The sequence below is a fragment of the Hemitrygon akajei genome, chromosome 20, assembly GCF_048418815.1.
Source record: "Hemitrygon akajei chromosome 20, sHemAka1.3, whole genome shotgun sequence".
Lineage (NCBI taxonomy): Eukaryota > Metazoa > Chordata > Chondrichthyes > Myliobatiformes > Dasyatidae > Hemitrygon > Hemitrygon akajei.
In genome coordinates, this window is record NC_133143.1 from 68932372 (window position 1) to 68957857 (window position 25486).

General features: G+C 43.0%; 1 protein-coding gene across 1 annotated transcript in view; it reads left to right on the top strand.

Moving 5' to 3' along the window:
- The first annotated feature begins 22636 nt into the window (after positions 1–22636).
- LOC140713905 (zinc finger protein 385D-like) overlaps positions 22637–25486 on the top strand; it is a 677526-nt gene continuing 674676 nt past the window's right edge. The window contains exon 1 of the mRNA XM_073024566.1: positions 22637–22913. Coding sequence (XP_072880667.1) covers positions 22904–22913 — 10 coding nt within the window. The 5' untranslated portion in view covers positions 22637–22903. The remainder of the gene's footprint in view (positions 22914–25486) is intronic.

Below are 25486 nucleotides of genomic sequence, written 5' to 3' on the forward strand. Positions count from 1 at the left end.
CTGTCTTTGCTGTATGTCGGTGGCCCGTCACTTTACAATAGTGATGTCACTTTACGTACACTGTCTGTCTTTGCTGTATGTCGGTGGCCCGTCACTTTACAATAGTGATGTCACTTTACGTATACTGTCTGTCTTTGCTGTATGTCGGTGGCCCGTCACTTTACAATAGTGATGTCACTTTACGAGTACACTTTACGTATACTGTCTGTCTTTGCTGTACGTCAGCGGCCCGTCACTTTACAATAGTGATGTCACTTTACGAGTACACTTTACGTACACTGTCTGTCTTTGCTGTATGTCGGTGGCCCGTCACTTTACAATAGTGATGTCACTTTACGAGTACACTTTACGTATACTGTCTGTCTTTGCTGTACGTCGGTGGCCCGTCACTTTACAATAGTGATGTCACTTTACGAGTACACTTTACGTACACTGTCTGTCTTTGCTGTACGTCGGTGGCCCGTCACTTTACAATAGTGATGTCACTTTACGAGTACACTTTACGTACACTGTCTGTCCTTGCTGTATGTCGGTGGCCCGTCACTTTACAATAGTGATGTCACTTTACGAGTACACTTTACGTACACTGTCTGTCTTTGCTGTATGTCGGTGGCCCGTCACTTTACAATAGTGATGTCACTTTACAATAGTGATGTCACTTTACGAGTACACTTTACGTACACTGTCTGTCTTTGCTGTACGTCGGTGGCCCGTCACTTTACAATAGTGATGTCACTTTACAATAGTGATGTCACTTTACGTACACTGTCTGTCTTTGCTGTATGTCGGTGGCCCGTCACTTTACAATAGTGATGTCACTTTACGTACACTGTCTGTCTTTGCTGTATGTCGGTGGCCCGTCACTTTACAATAGTGATGTCACTTTACGAGTACACTTTACGTACACTGTCTGTCTTTGCTGTATGTCGGTGGCCCGTCACTTTACAATAGTGATGTCACTTTACAATAGTGATGTCACTTTACAATAGTGATGTCACTTTACGTACACTGTCTGTCTTTGCTGTATGTCGGTGGCCCGTCACTTTACAATAGTGATGTCACTTTACAATAGTGATGTCACTTTACAATAGTGATGTCACTTTACGTATACTGTCTGTCTTTGCTGTACGTCGGTGGCCCGTCACTTTACAATAGTGATGTCACTTTACGAGTACACTTTACGTACACTGTCTGTCTTTGCTGTATGTCGGTGGCCCGTCACTTTACAATAGTGATGTCACTTTACGAGTACACTTTCCGTACACTGTCTGTCTTTGCTGTACGTCGGTGGCCCGTCACTTTACAATAGTGATGTCACTTTACGAGTACACTTTACGTACACTGTCTGTCTTTGCTGTATGTCGGTGGCCCGTCACTTTACAATAGTGATGTCACTTTACGAGTACACTTTACGTACACTGTCTGTCTTTGCTGTATGTCGGTGGCCCGTCACTTTACAATAGTGATGTCACTTTACAATAGTGATGTCACTTTACGAGTACACTTTACGTACACTGTCTGTCTTTGCTGTATGTCGGTGGCCCGTCACTTTACAATAGTGATGTCACTTTACAATAGTGATGTCACTTTACGAGTACACTTTACGTATACTGTCTGTCTTTGCTGTACGTCGGTGGCCCGTCACTTTACAATAGTGATGTCACTTTACGAGTACACTTTACGTACACTGTCTGTCTTTGCTGTATGTCGGTGGCCCGTCACTTTACAATAGTGATGTCACTTTACGTACACTGTCTGTCCTTGCTGTACGTCGGTGGCCCGTCACTTTACAATAGTGATGTCACTTTACAATAGTGATGTCACTTTACGTATACTGTCTGTCTTTGCTGTACGTCGGTGGCCCGTCACTTTACAATAGTGATGTCACTTTACGAGTACACTTTACGTACACTGTCTGTCTTTGCTGTACGTCAGCGGCCCGTCACTTTACAATAGTGATGTCACTTTACGAGTACACTTTACGTACACTGTCTGTCTTTGCTGTACGTCAGCGGCCCGTCACTTTACAATAGTGATGTCACTTTACGAGTACACTTTACGTACACTGTCTGTCTTTGCTGTATGTCGGTGGCCCGTCACTTTACAATAGTGATGTCACTTTACGAGTACACTTTACGTATACTGTCTGTCTTTGCTGTACGTCAGCGGCCCGTCACTTTACAATAGTGATGTCACTTTACGAGTACACTTTACGTACACTGTCTGTCTTTGCTGTATGTCGGTGGCCCGTCACTTTACAATAGTGATGTCACTTTACGAGTACACTTTACGTATACTGTCTGTCTTTGCTGTACGTCGGTGGCCCGTCACTTTACAATAGTGATGTCACTTTACGAGTACACTTTACGTACACTGTCTGTCTTTGCTGTACGTCGGTGGCCCGTCACTTTACAATAGTGATGTCACTTTACGAGTACACTTTACGTACACTGTCTGTCCTTGCTGTATGTCGGTGGCCCGTCACTTTACAATAGTGATGTCACTTTACGAGTACACTTTACGTACACTGTCTGTCTTTGCTGTATGTCGGTGGCCCGTCACTTTACAATAGTGATGTCACTTTACAATAGTGATGTCACTTTACGTACACTGTCTGTCTTTGCTGTATGTCGGTGGCCCGTCACTTTACAATAGTGATGTCACTTTACGTACACTGTCTGTCTTTGCTGTATGTCGGTGGCCCGTCACTTTACAATAGTGATGTCACTTTACGAGTACACTTTACGTACACTGTCTGTCTTTGCTGTATGTCGGTGGCCCGTCACTTTACAATAGTGATGTCACTTTACAATAGTGATGTCACTTTACGTACACTGTCTGTCTTTGCTGTATGTCGGTGGCCCGTCACTTTACAATAGTGATGTCACTTTACGAGTACACTTTACGTACACTGTCTGTCTTTGCTGTATGTCGGTGGCCCGTCACTTTACAATAGTGATGTCACTTTACAATAGTGATGTCACTTTACAATAGTGATGTCACTTTACGTACACTGTCTGTCTTTGCTGTATGTCGGTGGCCCGTCACTTTACAATAGTGATGTCACTTTACGAGTACACTTTACGTACACTGTCTGTCTTTGCTGTATGTCGGTGGCCCGTCACTTTACAATAGTGATGTCACTTTACGAGTACACTTTCCGTACACTGTCTGTCTTTGCTGTACGTCGGTGGCCCGTCACTTTACAATAGTGATGTCACTTTACGAGTACACTTTACGTACACTGTCTGTCTTTGCTGTATGTCGGTGGCCCGTCACTTTACAATAGTGATGTCACTTTACGAGTACACTTTACGTACACTGTCTGTCTTTGCTGTATGTCGGTGGCCCGTCACTTTACAATAGTGATGTCACTTTACAATAGTGATGTCACTTTACGAGTACACTTTACGTACACTGTCTGTCTTTGCTGTATGTCGGTGGCCCGTCACTTTACAATAGTGATGTCACTTTACAATAGTGATGTCACTTTACGAGTACACTTTACGTATACTGTCTGTCTTTGCTGTACGTCGGTGGCCCGTCATTTTACAATAGTGATGTCACTTTACGAGTACACTTTACGTACACTGTCTGTCTTTGCTGTATGTCGGTGGCCCGTCACTTTACAATAGTGATGTCACTTTACGAGTACACTTTACGTACACTGTCTGTCTTTGCTGTACGTCGGTGGCCCGTCACTTTACAATAGTGATGTCACTTTACGAGTACACTTTACGTACACTGTCTGTCTTTGCTGTATGTCGGTGGCCCGTCACTTTACAATAGTGATGTCACTTTACGAGTACACTTTACGTATACTGTCTGTCTTTGCTGTACGTCGGTGGCCCGTCACTTTACAATAGTGATGTCACTTTACGAGTACACTTTACGTACACTGTCTGTCTTTGCTGTACGTCAGCGGCCCGTCACTTTACAATAGTGATGTCACTTTACGAGTACACTTTACGTACACTGTCTGTCTTTGCTGTACGTCAGCGGCCCGTCACTTTACAATAGTGATGTCACTTTACGAGTACACTTTACGTACACTGTCTGTCTTTGCTGTATGTCGGTGGCCCGTCACTTTACAATAGTGATGTCACTTTACGAGTACACTTTACGTATACTGTCTGTCTTTGCTGTACGTCAGCGGCCCGTCACTTTACAATAGTGATGTCACTTTACGAGTACACTTTACGTACACTGTCTGTCTTTGCTGTATGTCGGTGGCCCGTCACTTTACAATAGTGATGTCACTTTACGAGTACACTTTACGTATACTGTCTGTCTTTGCTGTACGTCGGTGGCCCGTCACTTTACAATAGTGATGTCACTTTACGAGTACACTTTACGTACACTGTCTGTCTTTGCTGTACGTCGGTGGCCCGTCACTTTACAATAGTGATGTCACTTTACGAGTACACTTTACGTACACTGTCTGTCCTTGCTGTATGTCGGTGGCCCGTCACTTTACAATAGTGATGTCACTTTACGAGTACACTTTACGTACACTGTCTGTCTTTGCTGTATGTCGGTGGCCCGTCACTTTACAATAGTGATGTCACTTTACAATAGTGATGTCACTTTACGAGTACACTTTACGTACACTGTCTGTCTTTGCTGTACGTCGGTGGCCCGTCACTTTACAATAGTGATGTCACTTTACAATAGTGATGTCACTTTACGTACACTGTCTGTCTTTGCTGTACGTCGGTGGCCCGTCACTTTACAATAGTGATGTCACTTTACGTACACTGTCTGTCTTTGCTGTATGTCGGTGGCCCGTCACTTTACAATAGTGATGTCACTTTACGAGTACACTTTACGTACACTGTCTGTCTTTGCTGTATGTCGGTGGCCCGTCACTTTACAATAGTGATGTCACTTTACAATAGTGATGTCACTTTACGTACACTGTCTGTCTTTGCTGTATGTCGGTGGCCCGTCACTTTACAATAGTGATGTCACTTTACGAGTACACTTTACGTACACTGTCTGTCTTTGCTGTATGTCGGTGGCCCGTCACTTTACAATAGTGATGTCACTTTACAATAGTGATGTCACTTTACAATAGTGATGTCACTTTACGTACACTGTCTGTCTTTGCTGTATGTCGGTGGCCCGTCACTTTACAATAGTGATGTCACTTTACAATAGTGATGTCACTTTACAATAGTGATGTCACTTTACGTATACTGTCTGTCTTTGCTGTACGTCGGTGGCCCGTCACTTTACAATAGTGATGTCACTTTACGAGTACACTTTACGTACACTGTCTGTCTTTGCTGTATGTCGGTGGCCCGTCACTTTACAATAGTGATGTCACTTTACGAGTACACTTTCCGTACACTGTCTGTCTTTGCTGTACGTCGGTGGCCCATCACTTTACAATAGTGATGTCACTTTACGAGTACACTTTACGTACACTGTCTGTCTTTGCTGTATGTCGGTGGCCCGTCACTTTACAATAGTGATGTCACTTTACGAGTACACTTTACGTACACTGTCTGTCTTTGCTGTATGTCGGTGGCCCGTCACTTTACAATAGTGATGTCACTTTACAATAGTGATGTCACTTTACGAGTACACTTTACGTACACTGTCTGTCTTTGCTGTATGTCGGTGGCCCGTCACTTTACAATAGTGATGTCACTTTACAATAGTGATGTCACTTTACGAGTACACTTTACGTATACTGTCTGTCTTTGCTGTACGTCGGTGGCCCGTCACTTTACAATAGTGATGTCACTTTACGAGTACACTTTACGTACACTGTCTGTCTTTGCTGTATGTCGGTGGCCCGTCACTTTACAATAGTGATGTCACTTTACGTACACTGTCTGTCCTTGCTGTACGTCGGTGGCCCGTCACTTTACAATAGTGATGTCACTTTACAATAGTGATGTCACTTTACGTACACTGTCTGTCTTTGCTGTATGTCGGTGGCCCGTCACTTTACAATAGTGATGTCACTTTACAATAGTGATGTCACTTTACGAGTACACTTTACGTACACTGTCTGTCTTTGCTGTATGTCGGTGGCCCGTCACTTTACAATAGTGATGTCACTTTACGAGTACACTTTACGTACACTGTCTGTCTTTGCTGTATGTCGGTGGCCCGTCACTTTACAATAGTGATGTCACTTTACAATAGTGATGTCACTTTACGAGTACACTTTACGTACACTGTCTGTCTTTGCTGTATGTCGGTGGCCCGTCACTTTACAATAGTGATGTCACTTTACGAGTACACTTTCCGTACACTGTCTGTCTTTGCTGTACGTCGGTGGCCCGTCACTTTACAATAGTGATGTCACTTTACGTACACTGTCTGTCTTTGCTGTATGTCGGTGGCCCGTCACTTTACAATAGTGATGTCACTTTACGAGTACACTTTATGTACACTGTCTGTCTTTGCTGTATGTCGGTGGCCCGTCACTTTACAATAGTGATGTCACTTTACGAGTACACTTTATGTACACTGTCTGTCTTTGCTGTATGTTGGTGGCCCGTCACTTTACAATAGTGATGTCACTTTACAATAGTGATGTCACTTTACGAGTACACTTTATGTACACTGTCTGTCTTTGCTGTACGTCGGTGGCCCGTCACTTTACAATAGTGATGTCACTTTACAATAGTGATGTCACTTTACAATAGTGATGTCACTTTACGAGTACACTTTACGTACACTGTCTGTCTTTGCTGTACGTCGGTGGCCCGTCACTTTACAATAGTGATGTCACTTTACGAGTACACTTTACGTACACTGTCTGTCTTTGCTGTACGTCGGTGGCCCGTCACTTTACAATAGTGATGTCACTTTACAATAGTGATGTCACTTTACAATAGTGATGTCACTTTACGAGTACACTTTACGTACACTGTCTGTCTTTGCTGTACGTCGGTGGCCCGTCACTTTACAATAGTGATGTCACTTTACGAGTACACTTTACGTACACTGTCTGTCCTTGCTGTATGTCGGTGGCCCGTCACTTTACAATAGTGATGTCACTTTACAATAGTGATGTCACTTTACGAGTACACTTTACGTACACTGTCTGTCTTTGCTGTATGTCGGTGGCCCGTCACTTTACAATAGTGATGTCACTTTACAATAGTGATGTCACTTTACGTACACTGTCTGTCTTTGCTGTACGTCGGTGGCCCGTCACTTTACAATAGTGATGTCACTTTACGAGTACACTTTCCGTACACTGTCTGTCTTTGCTGTACGTCGGTGGCCCGTCACTTTACAATAGTGATGTCACTTTACAATAGTGATGTCACTTTACGTACACTGTCTGTCCTTGCTGTATGTCGGTGGCCCGTCACTTTACAATAGTGATGTCACTTTACAATAGTGATGTCACTTTACGTACACTGTCTGTCTTTGCTGTATGTCGGTGGCCCGTCACTTTACAATAGTGATGTCACTTTACGAGTACACTTTACGTACACTGTCTGTCCTTGCTGTATGTCGGTGGCCCGTCACTTTACAATAGTGATGTCACTTTACAATAGTGATGTCACTTTACAATAGTGATGTCACTTTACGAGTACACTTTACGTAAGTTCAGTCAACATAGGCATGCTCTCCAATCCAGATAACATTTTTGTAGATCTCCTCACACTCTCTCCACTGTATCTGCATCCTTCCTGTAATGCGGTGACCAGAACTGAACACAGTTTTCCAAATGGGGTCTTACTAAGGTCTTATATAGCTCTGTATCTTTGTTTATGTGTAGTTTTACATAAAATTCTATTGAATTTCTTGATTTATTGTAAATGCCTGCAAAAATGAATGTCAAGGTAGTATGTGAACAGTGTTGGGGGCTAAATATTTAACAATTCCCTGCACTGCCTGTAAGGAGTTTGTACGTTCTCCCCGTGACCACGTTGGTTTCCTCCGAGTGCTCCGGTTTCCTCCCACCACCCAAGATGTACTGGTTGCTAGGTTAGTTAGGAGTTGTAAATTGTCCTGTGATTGAGGGGGTTACTGGGCGGTGCAGCTCGAAGGGTGCATTCCGCACTGCACCTCAATAAATAAAAATGCAAAAGCTGAAATAAGAAGAGAGTTGATATCATCAATCAGGAAACAGAAGCTGGAATTTCTGGGGATTGTACTGAAGAAAGAGAAGCTTGATCTTGTTGGAGTGATGGGGAGAACAGATGAAAGCACCAGTTGCTGTTGACAGCACATGGCATTCAAGAGTTACATCAAGGATGCACAGGCAGAAGTTCTGAAGAGCTTACTAGAACTTCTCAGATTGAAGACAGATGGAAGACAACGATCAGGCACGTCAATATGACATGACACATAATGACAATCATCTTGTACTTTGGTAATAATTTGAACCTTGAAAACAAAAGTCCCATTTTGTTCGTTATAACTTTTTAAAAAAGTTTTGCATAGTGCATGATGCAGCTTCTGGGCATTACGCATGGACAATCATTTGAAAAGAAGCTGAGAGCAGTAGGTACGCACTTTTTCATAGTAAGCATTTGTCAGTAATTGTTGTTTCCATTTTGTTAGTACAGTTGGCCCTCCTTATTCGCAAGGGATTGGTATGGGACCTCCTGCGGATGCCAAAAAACGCAGATGCTCAAGTTCCTTATATAAAATGGCGTAGTATTTGCATATAAGCTACACACATCCTCCCGTATACTTTAAATCATCTCTAGATTACTTATAATACCTAATACAATGTAAATGCTATGTAAATAGTTGTTATATTGTAATGTTTAGGGAATATTGACAAGAAAAAAAACTGTATATGTTCCTCTCGCTCACAACACAAGCAGCGAATGAATGAAACACAAGGTGAACAATGATCAAACAACGAGTAAAACTTGTATTACCTGTACAATAGCTGTTACTGTCTTGTTTCGGGAATAAGGACGCTTTGGAGGAGGCTCAATAATACTAAAGTCAGGAACTGTGGAGGTTGAGGGTGAGGATCTTCAAGCGTTGAATGTCGAGACTTCAGAATTGCAGAGGCTTTAGTTAGAAACGTTGTTATAGGAAGCCGTCTCTTCTTTTTCTTTGCATCATCAAACAAATCTCTCAAGGTGGCCTTTCTCTTCTGTGAGTTTCTTGAGCTCCTCTAGGAACGCTGCTGTGGCCTCGGCATTAGCCGATGCCAATTCTCCCGTGGTCTTTACGTTCTTGAGGCTGTAGTGCTTTACATAGCCAGCCAGCCATCCCTTACTAGCCTTAAACTCTTTTCTCTCGCTCTCATCAACCCTGTCACAGTAGTCCTCATAAAGACTAAAAGCTTTTTCACGTATAATTTGGCCATCGACAGGGATAGGCTTCTGTGACATGTCCTCTAGCCACACACTCGGTGAGAGATAGCACTTTATGCTCTGTCTTAGCCTTTGAGGAATTGCTTTGACCACGTAATTGCTTCTTAGGAGCTATTTTTTCACAGGAACAAAGTAGCGAATGAACGAGATGCGGGACAAACATTGCTCGAGCAACAAGTGCTGGAAGAGCTCTTCTGGGTTTTCTTCATTCACAGTTGATTGAATTCGCGCATGCGGAACTTGCAGATAAGGAGGGCCGACTGTAATTTTACTACTGATAATATAAGGTGATTTTAATTAAGGCATAATTTCGATGTGATTGGTGAAAGTATGGGAGGGGGGAGTGTCAGAGATAAATATTTTACACAGAGAGTGGAGTGTGTGTGGAAAGCCCTGCCGGGGAAGTGGTAGAGACAGATATATTAGGGAAATTTAAGAAACTCTTAGATAAGCACGAGAATGATAGAAAAATGGAGGGCTATGTGGGAGGGAAGGGTTAGATTGATCTTAGAGTAGGTTAAACAGTTGGTTTCAAAGGTTTCAAAGGTACATTTAATGTCAGAGAAATGTATCCTGAAATTCTTTTTCCTTTCAACCATCCAGGAAAACAGAGGAGTGCCCCAAAGAACGAATGACAGTTAAATGTTAGAACCCCAAAGCCCCCCCACTCCCCCTCCCATGTGTAAGCAGCAGCAGAGCAACGACCCCCTCCCCACCAGGAGAAAAAGCATTGTTCCCGACCCCCACTGAGCACTCAAGCGTGTAGCAAAGCATCAGTAAAGACACAGACTCACAGTACCCCAAAGACTACTCATTCACCCGGTATCCGACATACCACAGGCTCTCTCTCTCCCTAATAAGGGAGAAAGAGAAGTCTCTGTTTCACAGTGAGAGGGGAGACATAACAAAACAACTCGCTGATTTACGGTTAAAAGTGGCATTTTCCGAGCTCTGTACCCAAAGAACTCGGGTCTCTGGGCACACAGCCAGCTGCCATCTTGCAGCTTTCGATCTTCCATCTCCCTGCGGAAACACCAACTTGAGTCCGCCCGCCTCTGGAGCCACGAAATCCCAGAACCCTGAAGGCACACTAGTCTTCCAGGCCGCATCTTTGGTATATTAAATAGTGGCCAGTTGTGAGACCCCGAAGGCGGGTCCCATTCCCGCAAAGATCCGCAGTCAGCATGTAACTCCAGGTCAGGGTCTTCAAAAGAATCCTGAAAGGGAAAAATAGAGATATTAAAGATAGAAATAGAGCTGTTTCCGAAGATGCAAGCAAAGGAATCGCCGTTAGTTGCCATCTAAGCCCTTGGTTTGGCACAACATGGTGGGCCAAAGACCCTGTACTGTGCTGTAATGTTCTGGGCTCTATATTAATTTCATGCAAAAGCACAGATGCCTGGGAATCACAGAGTTTACCTTTGGAGAGAATGCCTTTAAATTGACAAATTCACAAAAAATAACACCGGAGATCTTTTTCCATTTTATCAAACAATTTGTAATTGTAAATGAAATGCTGTCATGAAAAATTGCTTCAGTCGCGTTTAAAAGTAAATTTCTTCGAGGCAGAGATTGGCTGGTGCACGGTGTGTTTGCAGCCCTGGTGCCTGCAGCCTTGTCATTACAAAAGATAATTTACATTATTGTTGTGCTTTGCAAAATGTTATTCCCTCATCACATCATCAGATGTTCAAATTGGCTTCACCTTCACGTTAACCTGACAGTCTCTGATCTCGTTACATTCCTTTGTCTTGCTATCCACTAAAAGGACCTTTATGTTTATACAGTCTATTCCATAGGATTTAAAACTTGATGACTTAGGCTATCGGTGGCTATTAGGTGTCATCGACTGCCGAAATATATTCTTTTGATCATGATATCTGATAATAGCGTAGGTGGTATAGAACATGAGAATCAGAACTGGGTAAATTATCACTAACATAGGTTGTGAAATTTGCTTTTTGGCAGTAGTACTGGGCAATACATAAAATATACTATAAATTACAACAGCAATATATATAAAAGTTCAATTAAACAAGTAGTGGAGAAGAGAGGGAAAATACTGAGGTAGTGTTCATGAGTTCAATGTCCATTCAGAAATACGATGGCGGAGAGGGGAAGAAGCTGTTCCTGAATCGTTGAGTGTGTGTCTTCAGGGTCCTGTACCTCCTCCCTGATGGTAGCAATGAGAAGAGGACATGTCCTGGATGATAAGAGTCCTTACCATGGCTGGAAGTAGTTGAGAGGCAGTAACGTAGATTGAGAGCACCATCTCCTTCACATCCAATAACATAGGATTGAACAATCTCTAGCCCAGTGATCTCTCAATCACAGAGAGATTAGCGAAAGAATTAACAAAGAATGGAGACAGTGAATGAGCAAACCCTCCTACACTTGTCCTCCCTTTCACAGGACTTACTTTCCCTGGCTAAATTATCAAACCGGCTGAATTTAGCTGTGCTGTGTGTTCAGAGAGAGGTAAACCTGACATCAACGGTGGAGCATTCCTCCAGGTCCAGGCATGTAGTTCATCCCTTACTGTCTGCAGGTTGCATGGCTCCCCTTATAATTACCTTTGGAACATCATGGGGAGCTGCAGGATTAAAGATTACCTGTCAGCTTTATTTCTCACATGTACAGTACATCGCAACATTTGGTGAAATGTGTTGTTTACGCCAGCGACCAACACGGTCCCGGGAAGTGCTGGGGGCAGGTGGCAAGTGTCAGCTCACTTCTGATGCCAACATGCCCACAACTTACTAGCCCTGATCTGCACGTCTTTGAAATGTGGGCAGGAACGGGAGCAGCCGGAGGAAAACCATGTGACACAGGGAGGACTTACAAACTTCTTACGGGGATTGAACCCAGGTCGCTGGTGCTGAAGTAATGTTGTGCTAACCACTACACCACCGCGCTGCCCCAAACAGTGATATATGGCCACTGAGGGTATATAAAGGCCATTTGATTGCATCTGAGATCGCTCAAATTTTGAAATTGTTCTACCTTTTTGGTGGTCCTCCTGTTCCCTCTGATTTGTTCTGGATAAGCCCCACCCCTTCCATGCACACACTCTGAACTGTGTTTGTAATGTGCTGTCAAATGTTTTGTGAATTTGGCAACTCTTCTGAAACTTCGCTCACCCCAACATTGAACTCTTCCCACAAGCTGCTCATTTTCAAGGACTCTTCATCCGATGTTCTCGATACTTATTGCTGATTTATTTATCATTATTATTTTGCTTGCTTCTTTGTATTTACTGTGAATGCCCACAAGAAAATAAATCTTAGGGTTGTAAATGGTGACATATATGTATTTTGATAATAAACTAACTTGGAAAGTTGAACTTTGAAAAAAAAACGTTGAATGTGTTTGTGTCTGTAATGAAGTGCCTGTCAGCAGGGAACGTTCATTAAATAGAAACCTTCTGCATGTTTCTCTTTTACAGCTCGAGTCCTCAGCAGTTGTAGAATCAGTGAACATTGCTGCAGCAACACACTATTCCCCAGGAGCCTAGCCTTTGTCAGAGCTGTATGAGATCAGTGTTAAAGGTGAAAGCATTCAACTTATTCCATGTAGTGTGGTAACTGCCCCTGTCCCTGTGAATTACTCAACTTCACTTGTGATTTTTACCATTTTCTGCCATGACGAATCGCTTGTCTTTATAATATGTTGCCAAGCTCGTCAGCCCATGGGAAATAGTGTGTCACACTTCAGGCTGCCTGATACAAAGATTATTCAGAATCTGGTTTATTGTCAGTGGCACTTTGGGAGACTTGGTGCAGGATTCCCTAAAGGGTTAACTTGCAGGTTGAGTCGGTGATAAGGAAGGCAAGTCCAACATTAGCATTGGCTGAATGGCCTAATTCTGCCCCTACATCTTATAGTTATCTGTCATGAAATTTGTTGTTTAGTGGCATCAGTAGAGTGTAATATATATAATATACTAGGAATTACAATTAGAAATATACAGTCAGTGGCCACTTTATTAGGTACACCTGTACACCTGCTCTTTAATGCAAATATTGAATCCGTCAATCATTTGGCAGCAACTCAATGCACAAAAGCATGCAGAAATGATCAAGAGGTCCAGTTGTTGTTCAGGCTGGGGAAGAAATGTGATCTGAGTGACTTTGATTGTGGAATGATCGTTGGTGCCAGATGGGGTGGTTTGAGTATCTCAGAAACTGCTGATCTCCTGGGATTTTCACACATGGTAGTCTCTAGAGTTTACAGAGGGTGGCATGAAAAACAAAAAAAAAACTCCAGTGAGTGGCAGCTCTGTGGGTGCGAACACCTTGTTAATGAGAGAGATCAGAGGAGAATGGCCAGACTGGTTCAGGCTGACAGGAAGGCGACAGTAACTGAAGTAACCACAAGTTACAACATTGGTGTGCAGAAGAGCATCTCTGAGCACACAACACTTCTAACCTTGAAGTAGATGAGTTACAGCAACAGAAGACCATCAACATATACTCAGGAGGTATCAACTAAAGTGATCACCGAGTGTATTTACACAATCGTACAGACTCACGGGTCACAACACCATGGCAATCGTTTCTGCTCTGTAAAGTGGATGAATCGTATTCAGTGCGATGTCAAAATGTATCCATACTGATTATTCAGGATATGGGGCATGGGATAAGGTCAGTTATCAGGGTCATGGAGCATGGGATAAGGTTGGTTATTCGGGATATGGGGCATGGGATAAGGTTGGTTATCCAGGATAGGGAGGTTGGTTATCGGGATATGGGATAAGGTTGGTTATTTGTGATATGGAGCTTGGGATAAGGTTTGCTATTGTCTGTCAGTTTCCATCTAATAGGTTTCCATGCCTGAGAGTTGATCAGCTTTCCAGATTAAACATTGTCCATGGGACTGAAGGTAGTCAAGAGAAAATATATATAAATATTAAATTAAATAAGTAGTGCAAAAATAGTGAGGTAGTGTTCAAGAGTTCATTGTCCATTCAGAAATCTGATGGCGGGGGAGAAGAGGTTGTTCACAAATCATTGAGCGTGGGTCTTCATGTTCCTATACTTCATCGCTGACGGCAGCAATGAGAAGAGGGCATGTCCTAGGTTCTGGCGTTCCTTAATGATGAATGCATCCTTTTTGAAGCATCGGCCTTTGAAGATGTCCTGGTTGCTGGGGAGGCTGGTGCCCATGATGGAGCTGGCTGAGTTTACAGCTCTGCAATTTTTTCCCATTCGAGGCTCCATACCAGACTGTGATGCAACCTGTTAGAATTCTTTTCACGGTACATCTGTTGACTTGCAACAATTTCCAAGAATTCTTGGAATTCAGGGAATAGTGATGTTGCCATGCCATTAGAAAGTGGAAATGGTTTTAGCTAAGACCCAAAATTCTCTTAAAATTCAATTTACAGACCTTATCTTTCTTTAAAAGAAGAGAAGTCTGCCGGAATATACGTCTGGTATTGCAAGCACAGGTGAACTTATATGGGAGGGGTGGTGAGCCAAGTAGTCTAGGATAGTGATGGTTTCTGGTGAATGATTTTGTTAATTTCATCCTCCTGACTACCTGGTAGAGGGTGGGAGGCAGAGGGAGTGGCAGAAATAAATTAATCTGAATATGAATCGAGTGATTTCCTGTGAGCTCCAGCAATGAGTTCCATACCTGCTACGATTACACTGACAGCGGGAATCCATTTTGTAATTTGGGGCTCAGTAAGGTTAAAACCATGCTCTGTGAAAGTCATCACAATTCACACAAAAATATTCAGTTTGATGAGACACGGAAACCTTCACTGGATGAGCAGTCCAGAATCCATCTTGTTATAGAATAAAGAGAGGATTGAATTATGCAGAAAGCAGCATCCATCAATAGATAGATAGATAGATAGATAGATAGATACTTTATTCATCCCCAAGGGGAAATTCAATGTTCCTCCAGTATGATATCACATAAACACAAGACAGACCAAGACTAACTGACCAAAAAACCACATAATTATAACATACAGTTACAACAATGCAAAGCAATACCATAATTTGATAAGAGCAGACCATGGGCACGGTAAAAAAAAGTCTCAAAGTCCCAGATAGCCCATCATCTCACGCAGATGGCAGAAGGAAGAAACCTCCAACGTGGCAAAACTTCCCGATGCAGCTTCTGGAAGCACCCGAGCACAGCCAACTGTGAGTCCGTCCGAAAACTTCCGACAACTTCGTGCCTCCGACCAGCCCTCCGACACCGATAAGGACCCCCACCATCCAGTCCATGCTCTCTTCTCGCTGCTGCCATCAGGAAGGAGGTACAGGAGCCTCAGGACTCACACCACCAGTTTCAGGAATAGTTATTACCCCTCAACCATCAGGCTCTTGAACCAGAGGGGATAATTTCACTCAACTTAGAAAAATAGAGGTAATTTGTAAAGTAAGTACATGTTTGGCACAGCTTTGTGGGCCGAAGGGCCTATATTGTGCTGTATGTTTCTAACTTAACACACCCCAGCACTGAACTCTTCCCTCAACCTATGGAGTCACTTTCAAGGATTCTTCATCTCACATTCGTGATATTTATTGCTTATTTATTATAATAATTAGTATTTTTTCCATTTCTTTGTATTTATTGTGAATACCTGCCAAGGAGATGAATCCAAGAGGTGCATATGGTGACATATATGTACTCTGATAATTAATGTACTTTGAACTTTGAAATTATGATTCAGAAGACAGTCTTATAGTCTCAAATGCCACAAGACACAGCATTAAAATAGATTTCTTGGCCTGGTGCATGAGCGTTAGATGAGCAAAACGGATTCCCGCTGTCAGTGTAATCGTAGCAGGTATGGAACTCAGTGCTGGAGCTCACAGGGAATCATTCGATTCAGTTATATATCACACGTACATCAAAAATACACTCAGTTGCCACTTTATTAACTACACCTGTACCCCTGCTCGTTCATGCAGATATCTAATCAGTCCATCAGGTGGTAGCAACTCAATGCATAAAAGCATGCAGACATGGTCAAGAGGTTCAGTTGTTGTTCAGACCAAACATCAGACTGGGGAAGAAATGTGATCTAAGTGACTTTGACTGTGGAATGATTGTTGGTGCCAGATGGGGTGGTTTGAGTATCTCAGAAACTGCTGATCTCCTGGGATATTTATGCAGAGCAGAGACCCCCAGCTAGAGGTCCACAGATCCCTTGCCCTTGGTTAATAGTAGGGATCCATGGCATAAAAATGTTGGGAACCTCTGGTCTAGAGTTTGCAGAGAAAGGGGCAAAAATACACCCAGCGAGTGGCAGTTCTGTGGGTGAAAACACTTGGTTAATGAGAGAGGTCAGAGGAGAATGGCCAGACTGGTTCAAGCTGACAGGAAGGTGACAGTAACTCAAATAACCACATGTTACAACAGTGGTGTGCAGAAGAGCATCTCTGAATTCAGAACACGTCGAACCTTGAAGTGGATGAGTTACAGCAGCAGAAGACCAGGAACGTACACTCAGTGGCCAGTTAGCAAGTAGAGGAGGTAACTAATAAAGTGGCCACTGAGTATATCACAGTGAAATGCGTTTTTTGCATTAACAACCTACACAACCTAAGGGTGTGCTGGGGGCAGCCCACAAGTATTGTCACACGTTCCTGCACCAACCTACCTTCATCCTCACCTGGTCTCACCTATCACCTGCCAGCTTGCACTCCTCCCTCTCCTCCTCCTTCTTATTCTGGCTTCTTCCCCCTTCCTTTCCAGTCCTGATGAAAGTTATCAACGCAAAATGTCAACTATTTATTCACCTCCATAGATGCTGCCTGACCTGATGAGTTTCACCAGTAATTTGTGTGTTACTCAAGATTTCCAGCATCTACAAATTCTCCCGTGTTTACAATAAAAGCAGGTATGTATTTTCTGCCTGATCGGAGGGGGAGAAGACAGAATGCCCAGAGTGGTGGGGTCTTTGATTATGCCGGCTGCACTACTAGGGCAGTGGGAAGTGCAGGCAGAGTCCATGGAGGAGAGACAGGTTTCTGTGATGTGTCTAAATTCTCTGCAGTTCCTTGCAGTCACAGTCAGTTGCTGTACCAGGCAGTGATATCTATGTTCTGTATTTTAATGAAAAAATTAAGCTCCTCAGCCTTTCTCTATCACCCCAAGTCTGCAGGAGGGGACTGGGAGAAAACGTCACTGGTGAGTGTGAAGACCAGAGCTGCGGCAAGCAAGAGAACAGATCTGCAGACGCAGGAAGTTGTCAGATCGATAAAGCTATGATGCGAGTGATCCTGTCTCTGATCTACAGCCAGTGTTGCTGTCTGCAAGTAATCCTGGCTACCACATGGCGGTGGGCTGCCCACCAAAATGCACGGTTCGATCAGTGGATGCACTTAGGTGAATTGGTGAATTAGGTTATTATTGCCACGCGTAACCAGGTGAAAAACTAGAACTAGCCATACAGATCAAATTGTTAGACAGGGTATTGAGGTAGTACAAGGTAAAACAATAACAGGAGAAATGATAATCAATATCAATAATATTACTGCATTTTGATCATTCACGTTATCGTTTACCTGCACTACACTTTCTCTGTAACTGTATCCTTTTTATTCCACATTCTGTTATTGTTTTATCTTGTTCTACCTCAGTACACTGTGTAATGATCTGATCTATCTGAACAGTATATAAGACAAGCTTTCACTGTATCTCAGTACATGTGACATTAATAAACCAACTTCGATACCAATATCCATTGTTGGGTATTGTACAGTTACTGAAAAACAAACTTCCAATCATTTATTTTCTCTTCAACATTGGAAGATTGTAATATAACAATGTCATATTTTCCATTCCCCCTCAGATGGGCCAACAGTTAATACTGAAGCTGTAAGTTTGGAAAATAAGCCATTGCCATTAGGAACATGGTTGAGTCTGGCCTAATTTACTACGTACAGAGTCACTGTCAACAAAAGAGATCCACTCAGTGCAGGAGGTACTTAATAAAGTGGCCACTGAGTGTATGTTCATGGTCTTCTGCTGCTGTACCGCATCCACTTCAAGGTTCAATGTGCTGTGTTTTCAGAGATGCTCTTCTGCACACCACTGTCGTAACGTGTGGTTATTTGAGTTACTGTCACCTTCCTGTCAGCTTGAACTAGTCTGGCTATTCTCCTCTGACCTCTCGCATCAACAAGGCATTTTTACCCACAGAACTGCTGTTCACTGGATATTTCTTGTTTTTTACACCATTCTCTGTAAACTCTAGTGACTGCTGTGTGCGACAATTCCAGATCAGCAGTTTCTCAGATACTCAAACCACCCTGTCTGGCAACAACAATCATTCCAGGGTCAAAGTCACTTAGATCACATTTCTTCCCCAGTCTGATGTTTGGTCTGAACAACAACTGAACTTCTTGACCATGCCTGCATGCTTTTATACATTGCCTTGCTGCCACATGATTGGCTGATTAAGTATTTGTGTTAACAAGCAGGTGTACAGGGGTACGTAATAAGGTGATCAGAGGGTAAAACTCAATTTATCAGAATTACATTTAAACACAAATCTCTAAAGTAAATTGATGGTATTGAAAGCATGGATTTACTTTCAAGCATTTTACAACTCATGATCTTGCTATTATTATTTATCTATCTGTCTGTTGTTCTGTTTATTTATTCTATTTTTGTAAATGCAGTTTGTCTTCTTTTGCACATTGGTTGTTTGTCAGTCATTGTGTGTAGTTCTTCATTGATACTACCGTACTTCTTTGCTGTAGTGAAAATACCTGCAAGAAAATGAATCTCAGGGTAGTATAGGGTGCCATCTACATACTTTGATAATAAATTTACTTTGAACTCCTCCTCAAGCAGGATAAATCTAAGTGAGCTAGTTACCAGTCCATCAGCAATGTAACAGTGGGATGCAGTGACATAAAGTCACATTGACCAGAAACAGAATCAGATCAGAATCAGCTTTACTGTCACGGGCATCTATTGTCACATTTGTTGCCACGTGGCAGCAGTACATTGCAATACAGGGCAGCATACAAAGATCTCCCCCGTTGTGTGCTCTGTGCCAACTAGAATTATTTTTAGTGTACCAGGAGAGAAAGTGGCACAGTGTTACTCAGGGAAACCCAACTACACAGTTCCATCAATCATACTTTTGAAGTTCTCACAGTTTGTGGCTTTCAAACTTCAAAATTCAGAGTAAATTCATCATAAAAGTGCATATATAGCACCCTGAGATTCATTTTCTTGTGGGCATTCACAGTAAATACAAAGAAACACAACAGAATCAGTGAAAAACCACATACAACAAAGGTGGGCAAACAAGCAATGTGCAAAAGACCACGAACTGTGCGAATACAAAAACAAACAAACAAAATAATAATAATAATAATAATAAATAAATAAGCAATAAATATTGATAAAATATTGAGAAAGTTTCAGAGCTTTAAGCAGCCTCTATTTGGAGAGATCAGAAGCTTGAGAAGGTGGAATTCACTCAGGTTTGCTGATTGAGTATTAAAGGCCGTGACTCACGGCAGATCTGGAGCTTTGAGCAGCAACCAATCAATGTTCAGGATTGTTTAGCAAGAACAAATTAAAGTAAGGCAGCGGCAATGGAGTGGTCATCGTCTGAGCGGTCAGAGGTAGAATGGAGATTTTGAGGCTTCAGCAAAGAGAGGCTTTAGTCAGAGAAAGCAAAAAAAGGCTGGAGGTAGAGTTTCTTCTACCCGAACCTCTCCCTCTCTTCACATTTGCTCAGTTAAAACAGTAGAGATGCCAGGCAGGATAGTGGAATGTTCCTCTTGCAGGATGTAAGAAGGCAGGGAGACCTCCAGTGTCTCTGACAACTACACCTGTGAGGAGTGCATCCAGCTGCAGCTTCTAACAATCCGCATTAAGGAGTTGGAGCTGGAACTAGATGAGCTCCAGATCATTTGGGAGGTTGAGGAGGTGGTAGATTGGACACATAGAGAGATAGTTACACCCAAGATGCAGGACAAAGGAAACTGGGTGACAGTCAGGAAGGGAAAAGGGTTAAACAGCCAGTGCAGAGTAACCCTGTGGCCATCCCATCAACAACAGGTATATCAATTTGGATACATTTGGGGGGATGACCTAACAGAGAAATGTCACAGTGGTTGGGTCTCAGGTACTGAGTCTGACTCTGCAATCCAGAAGGGAAGGGGAAAAAGAGATGAGCTGTGATGACAGGGGATTCATTGGTTAGGAGAACAGAAAGATGGTTTTGTGGACGAGAACGAGATTCCCGGGTGAAATGTTGCCTCCTGGGTGCCAGGGTCTGGGACATCTTGGATCAAAACCTCAGCATTCTTAAGTAGGAGGGTGAACAGCCAGAGGACGTGGTCGATGTAGGTACCAATGACATGGGTAAGACGAGTGATGCGGTTCTGCAAATGGAGTTTAGGGAGTTAGGTGCTAAGTTAAAGGACAGGACCTGCAGTTTTGTGGTCTCAGGATTGTTACTCATGCTACCTGCAAGTGAGGTCAGAAGTAGGAAGATTATACAGTTTAATAGTGGCTAAGGAGTTGATGCAGAAGGTTTCAGATTCCCAGACCTGGCACGGAAGGGTTAGATTCATCTTGGAGTAGGTTAAAAGTTTGGCACAACATTGTGCTATAGTATTCTATGTACCCTGGTATTCCCATTCCCACTATAAGAGCTAGGGATTAAGGATGTTTTAAATATCTCTGCTAGGACCCCTGACATTTCTACCCTAGCCTCTCACAGGGTCAGAGGGACACCTTGTCAGGTCATGGGGATTTATCCACACTAATTTGCCTGAAGACTCCTCCTGTGTAATCCATAAATGGTCCATGACCTCCCTGCTGTTTTGCCTCACTTCTATAGACTCTGTCTTCCAAGTAAATGCAATTGCACAAATCTCTTTCATCTCTTCCGGCTCCATGTGTAGATGACCACTCTGGTCTTCAAGCGAAGATCTTCATATTTCTTCTGCTCTTAAAATATCTGTAAAATTCTTGGGATTCTCCTTCACCTTGTCTGCTAGAGCCACCTCGTGCCTTCTTTAGGCCTTCTAATTTCCTTCTTAAGTGTTCTCTTGTATCTCTATTAGCTCCTCATTTGTCCTTCCTGCCTATACTCTACCTGCTATGCACACCTGTTTCTTGTTCTTAACCCGGGCCTCAATATCTCTCATGACCAAGGCTCCCTAAACCTGTTAGCTTTGCCTTTTTATTCTGACAGGAATTCTTTTGATTCCACTTATTGAAATGCACATCCTTGTATCTTCACACATGAACTTACATTTGCTCACAAATGAGGGCTGGAGAAAACAGTTAATATACAATTGTTGTTTTGACTTCAAGATGCCGTACCAAAATTATAGACAATATACACGATGAGGATGTATTAAAACCATTGTGACAGGCCTGTGAGGAAACGCTCACGGCCTTCTTCTTCTTCTTCAAAATTTCACTGCCATTTTACATCAAAAGTTCAAAGTAAGTTTATTGCCATATCCTACTCTGAGATTTGCTTGTAGGCATTTACAGGAAAACAAAGAAATACGATAGATTTATTAACGGAAAATAAACAAAACTAAAGACTGACAAACAACCAATGTGCAAGACAAATCGTGCAAGTATACGACCAAGTGATTGGCCACAGCAGAGAGATGCCATCTGAGCAGTACATAAATAGGCAAGAGGATATGTGTCACCTTGGATTGTTTACATGTATTTTTTTACATTTGAGAGCAGAAACAGATGTTCAAAGTTCAAAGTAAATTTATTATCATAGTATGACTTTGATATTCATTTTCTTGTGGGCATTCACAGTAAATCTAAGAAACACAGTGGAAAACCCCCACAAAGCAGGACGGGGGAAACAAAGGACAGGAAACTTTGCAAATACAAAAAGAAAAGAAAACCACTACTGCTACTAATAAATAGCAATAAGTGTAGAGACCATCAGTTGTAGAGTCCTTGAGAGAGAGAGTGCGTGGGTTGTGTCGGTTCAGTGTTAGGGTGAGTGAAGTTATCCCCTCGGGTTCAAGGTGGGCTTTTACCTTATCTCCTGTTTCAGAGATTGCTTGCTTCAGACTGGAGACTGAGAAAATGTAGCTTTCAAACAGAAAGTGAGAAATATGTTTTATTTTGCCGCTGTTAAAAGCGGTGCCTCACGTAAATGGGGAGGGGGAGGGGAGGGGAAAGCTTGCTCCTGTAGACATGAGCTTCAGCCCGAAGGCTCCTCACCCTGCAGCTAAACAGCTCTTAAAATGCAACGTGAAATCCTGCAGATTAGCTGCATTTAGGAGCAATGATTCGATGCAATTTCAGATGATCTGAATCTCTGTCCGAGCAGACGTTTGTCCGTAGTTCCCTCATCTACTTGCTGTTGGCTCGGCTGCGGACTCTGATAATTGTTTTATTACAATGGTCTCTGAGGAAACCGGTCACCCACCGGGTACGGGAGCCACAGTTAGTGTTTGATTTAGATCCGATACTTCACAGTGTGATTCCAACTGCTTGCGCGAAGAACATCGACTCCGCTGCGTTCGTCTCTGTGATAGTTTCTGTGCCACTGGAGGCTTTGGGAGGATCTGTACTGTTCGGACCAGCTTTCATCAGCAGTGAACGTGATGCTGCTGGGTGAGTTAATGTGAGCGTGTTACAAAAGCGAAAGCTACAACATGACTTCCATCACGCGTAATCCGGCTGAGAATCTCTCTGCATTTCCTTACAAGCACAGGCCAGTTTCCAGTGCTGTGTCAGAACGCAATGCCGCGCTCAGTGATTTCCGTCGGTTAGCAGGCGAAGTCTGTGAAACACGTTGTTTAATAGCACTGGCTTTCCTGGCAAGTAATGGTAATAAACTCCGATTTGTTATCGGATAAGTTAAAAATTCTACCTAAATGCACACTTTTCAGGGATTCTGTTACACTGGAACTATTCACTTATTGATGTCAATGAAGAAGGTTGTGATTTAATTTCTCTTGCTGTTTTTGCATTATTATTCTCAGTGCTGTCCTCTCATTTTCTGTAAGTTGATCTAAAGCGACAGGAAGATAACAGTGTTATATGGCAGTGAGTACATATGTACAATTCCTTAACCAACCGCTCAAACTGTATTTAGCTTGCAAGAAGACAGCGTCAGTTGTTGGACTCCCTATTTGAGAGTGATGCAAAACTCCTCTTTCTTCATTTGTAACATATAAACAGAAGGATCATAGTCATAAGACATAGGAACAGAATTAGGCCACTGGGCCCATCGATTCTGTCCCACTATTCCATCATGGCTGATTTATTTTCCGTTCCAATTCCATTCTCCTGCCTTCCCCCTGTGACCTATTACGATTACCCCTTTAACTGGGCCCTAACCCCCTTGCCTGATTTCCAATCGTTCCCAGTTCAGCAAATTACACACACCTGCTTCCCATCAGTAACTGCAGGATAAAAACCCTGGAATCACAACAAGGAGCTGCCAGCTCGTTGGTCAGCTCTTGTATGAGCAACCTCCTTTCATGGTTGTGTAGGACTGTCGGTCCTAAGTTCTGCATTGTCTCCTGGATTCTCCACGTGACCCTTGTCTCCGAGATACCGGCTCTCTGTTCGCAGCGGTGCTGACGCCTAACGACTCTGCCTCAGTGCCTTCGTCTTGCAGCTGGGTTCGCCCCCAGCCACGTCCCTGCGACACCCTGATGAATCAACCTCTGCTTTAAACATACTCAATGACTTGGCCTGAATGGCCGTTAGTGGTGATGAATTCCCTCTGGCCAAAGAAATTCCTCCTCATCTCGTTCTAAATAGGTGGCCCTCTATCCTGAAGCTGTGTCTTCTGGTCCAAGACTCCACCTCAAAAATAAACATCTTCTCAACATCCACTCTATTGAGGCCTTTCAATATTTGACAGGTTTTTATGAGATACCCCTCATTCTCCTGAATTCCAGCAAGTACAGGCCCAGAGCCAGCACATCTTTTCTTAGAAAGAGACACAAAACTGCTCACAGTACTCCAAGTGCCTTATAAAGCCTCAGTATCACATCCTTGCTCTTATACTCTAGTCCTCTCGGAATGAATGCTAACATTGCATTTGCCATCCTTATCACCAACTCAATCTGCAAGATAAACTTTAGGGAATCCCGCACGAGGACTTTTCTACAGGGCACAATTGAGAGCATCCTGACTGGCTGTGTGACTGCCCGGTACAGGAACTGTACTTGCCTCAATCGCAGGACTCTGCAGAGAGTGGTGCGGGTAGCCCAGCGCATCTGTAGATGTGAATTTCCCACTATTCAGGACATCTACAAAGACAGGTGTGTAAAAAAGGGCCCAAAGGATCATTGGGGACCCGAGTTACCCCAACCACAAACTGTTCCAGCTGTTACCATCTGGGAAATGGTACCGCAGCATAAAAGCCAGGAGCAACAGGCTCCAGGACAGCTTCTTCCACCAGGCCATCAGACTGATTAATTCATGCTGACACAGATGTATTTCTATGTTATATTGACTATTCTGTTGCACATATTATTTATTATAAATGACTATAAAATTGCACGTCGCACATTTAGACAGAGATGTAACATAAAGATTTTTACTCCTCATGTATATGAAGGATGTGAGTAATAAGTCAATTCAATTCAAGACCCTTTGCACTGCTGATATTTGAATTTCCTCCCTACGCTATATTCCATCTGCCACTTCTTTGCCCAATTCCCCAGTCTGTCTGCAGGTGCCCTCCTTTCTCAACACTACCTGCCCCTCCACCTATCTTCACATCATCGCAAACTTGATTACAAAGCTATCAATTCCTTCATCCAAGTCATTAACATACAATGTAAAAAGAAGAATTGTGTCTCACAGACCCCCACAGAACAATGGTAGTCACCAGCAGCCAATCAGAAAGGGCTCCCTTTATTCCCACTCATTGCCTCCTGCCAATTAGCCAATACTAGTACCTTTCCTGTGATACCATGGGCTCTTATTTTGTTAAGCAGCCTCGTATGCAGCATCTTGTCAAGGATTTTCTGAAAATCCAAAGTAAACAGCATCCACTGACTCTCCTTTGTCTATCCTGCCTGTTACTTTCTCAAAGAATTCCAACAAATTTGTCAGGCAAGGTTTCTCCGGCTGGAGATCATGCATCTCTTCCTTAATAATGGTCTTCAGCATCGTTCCAACCATTGAAGTCAGGCTAACTGGCCTTTAATTTCCTTTCTTCTGTG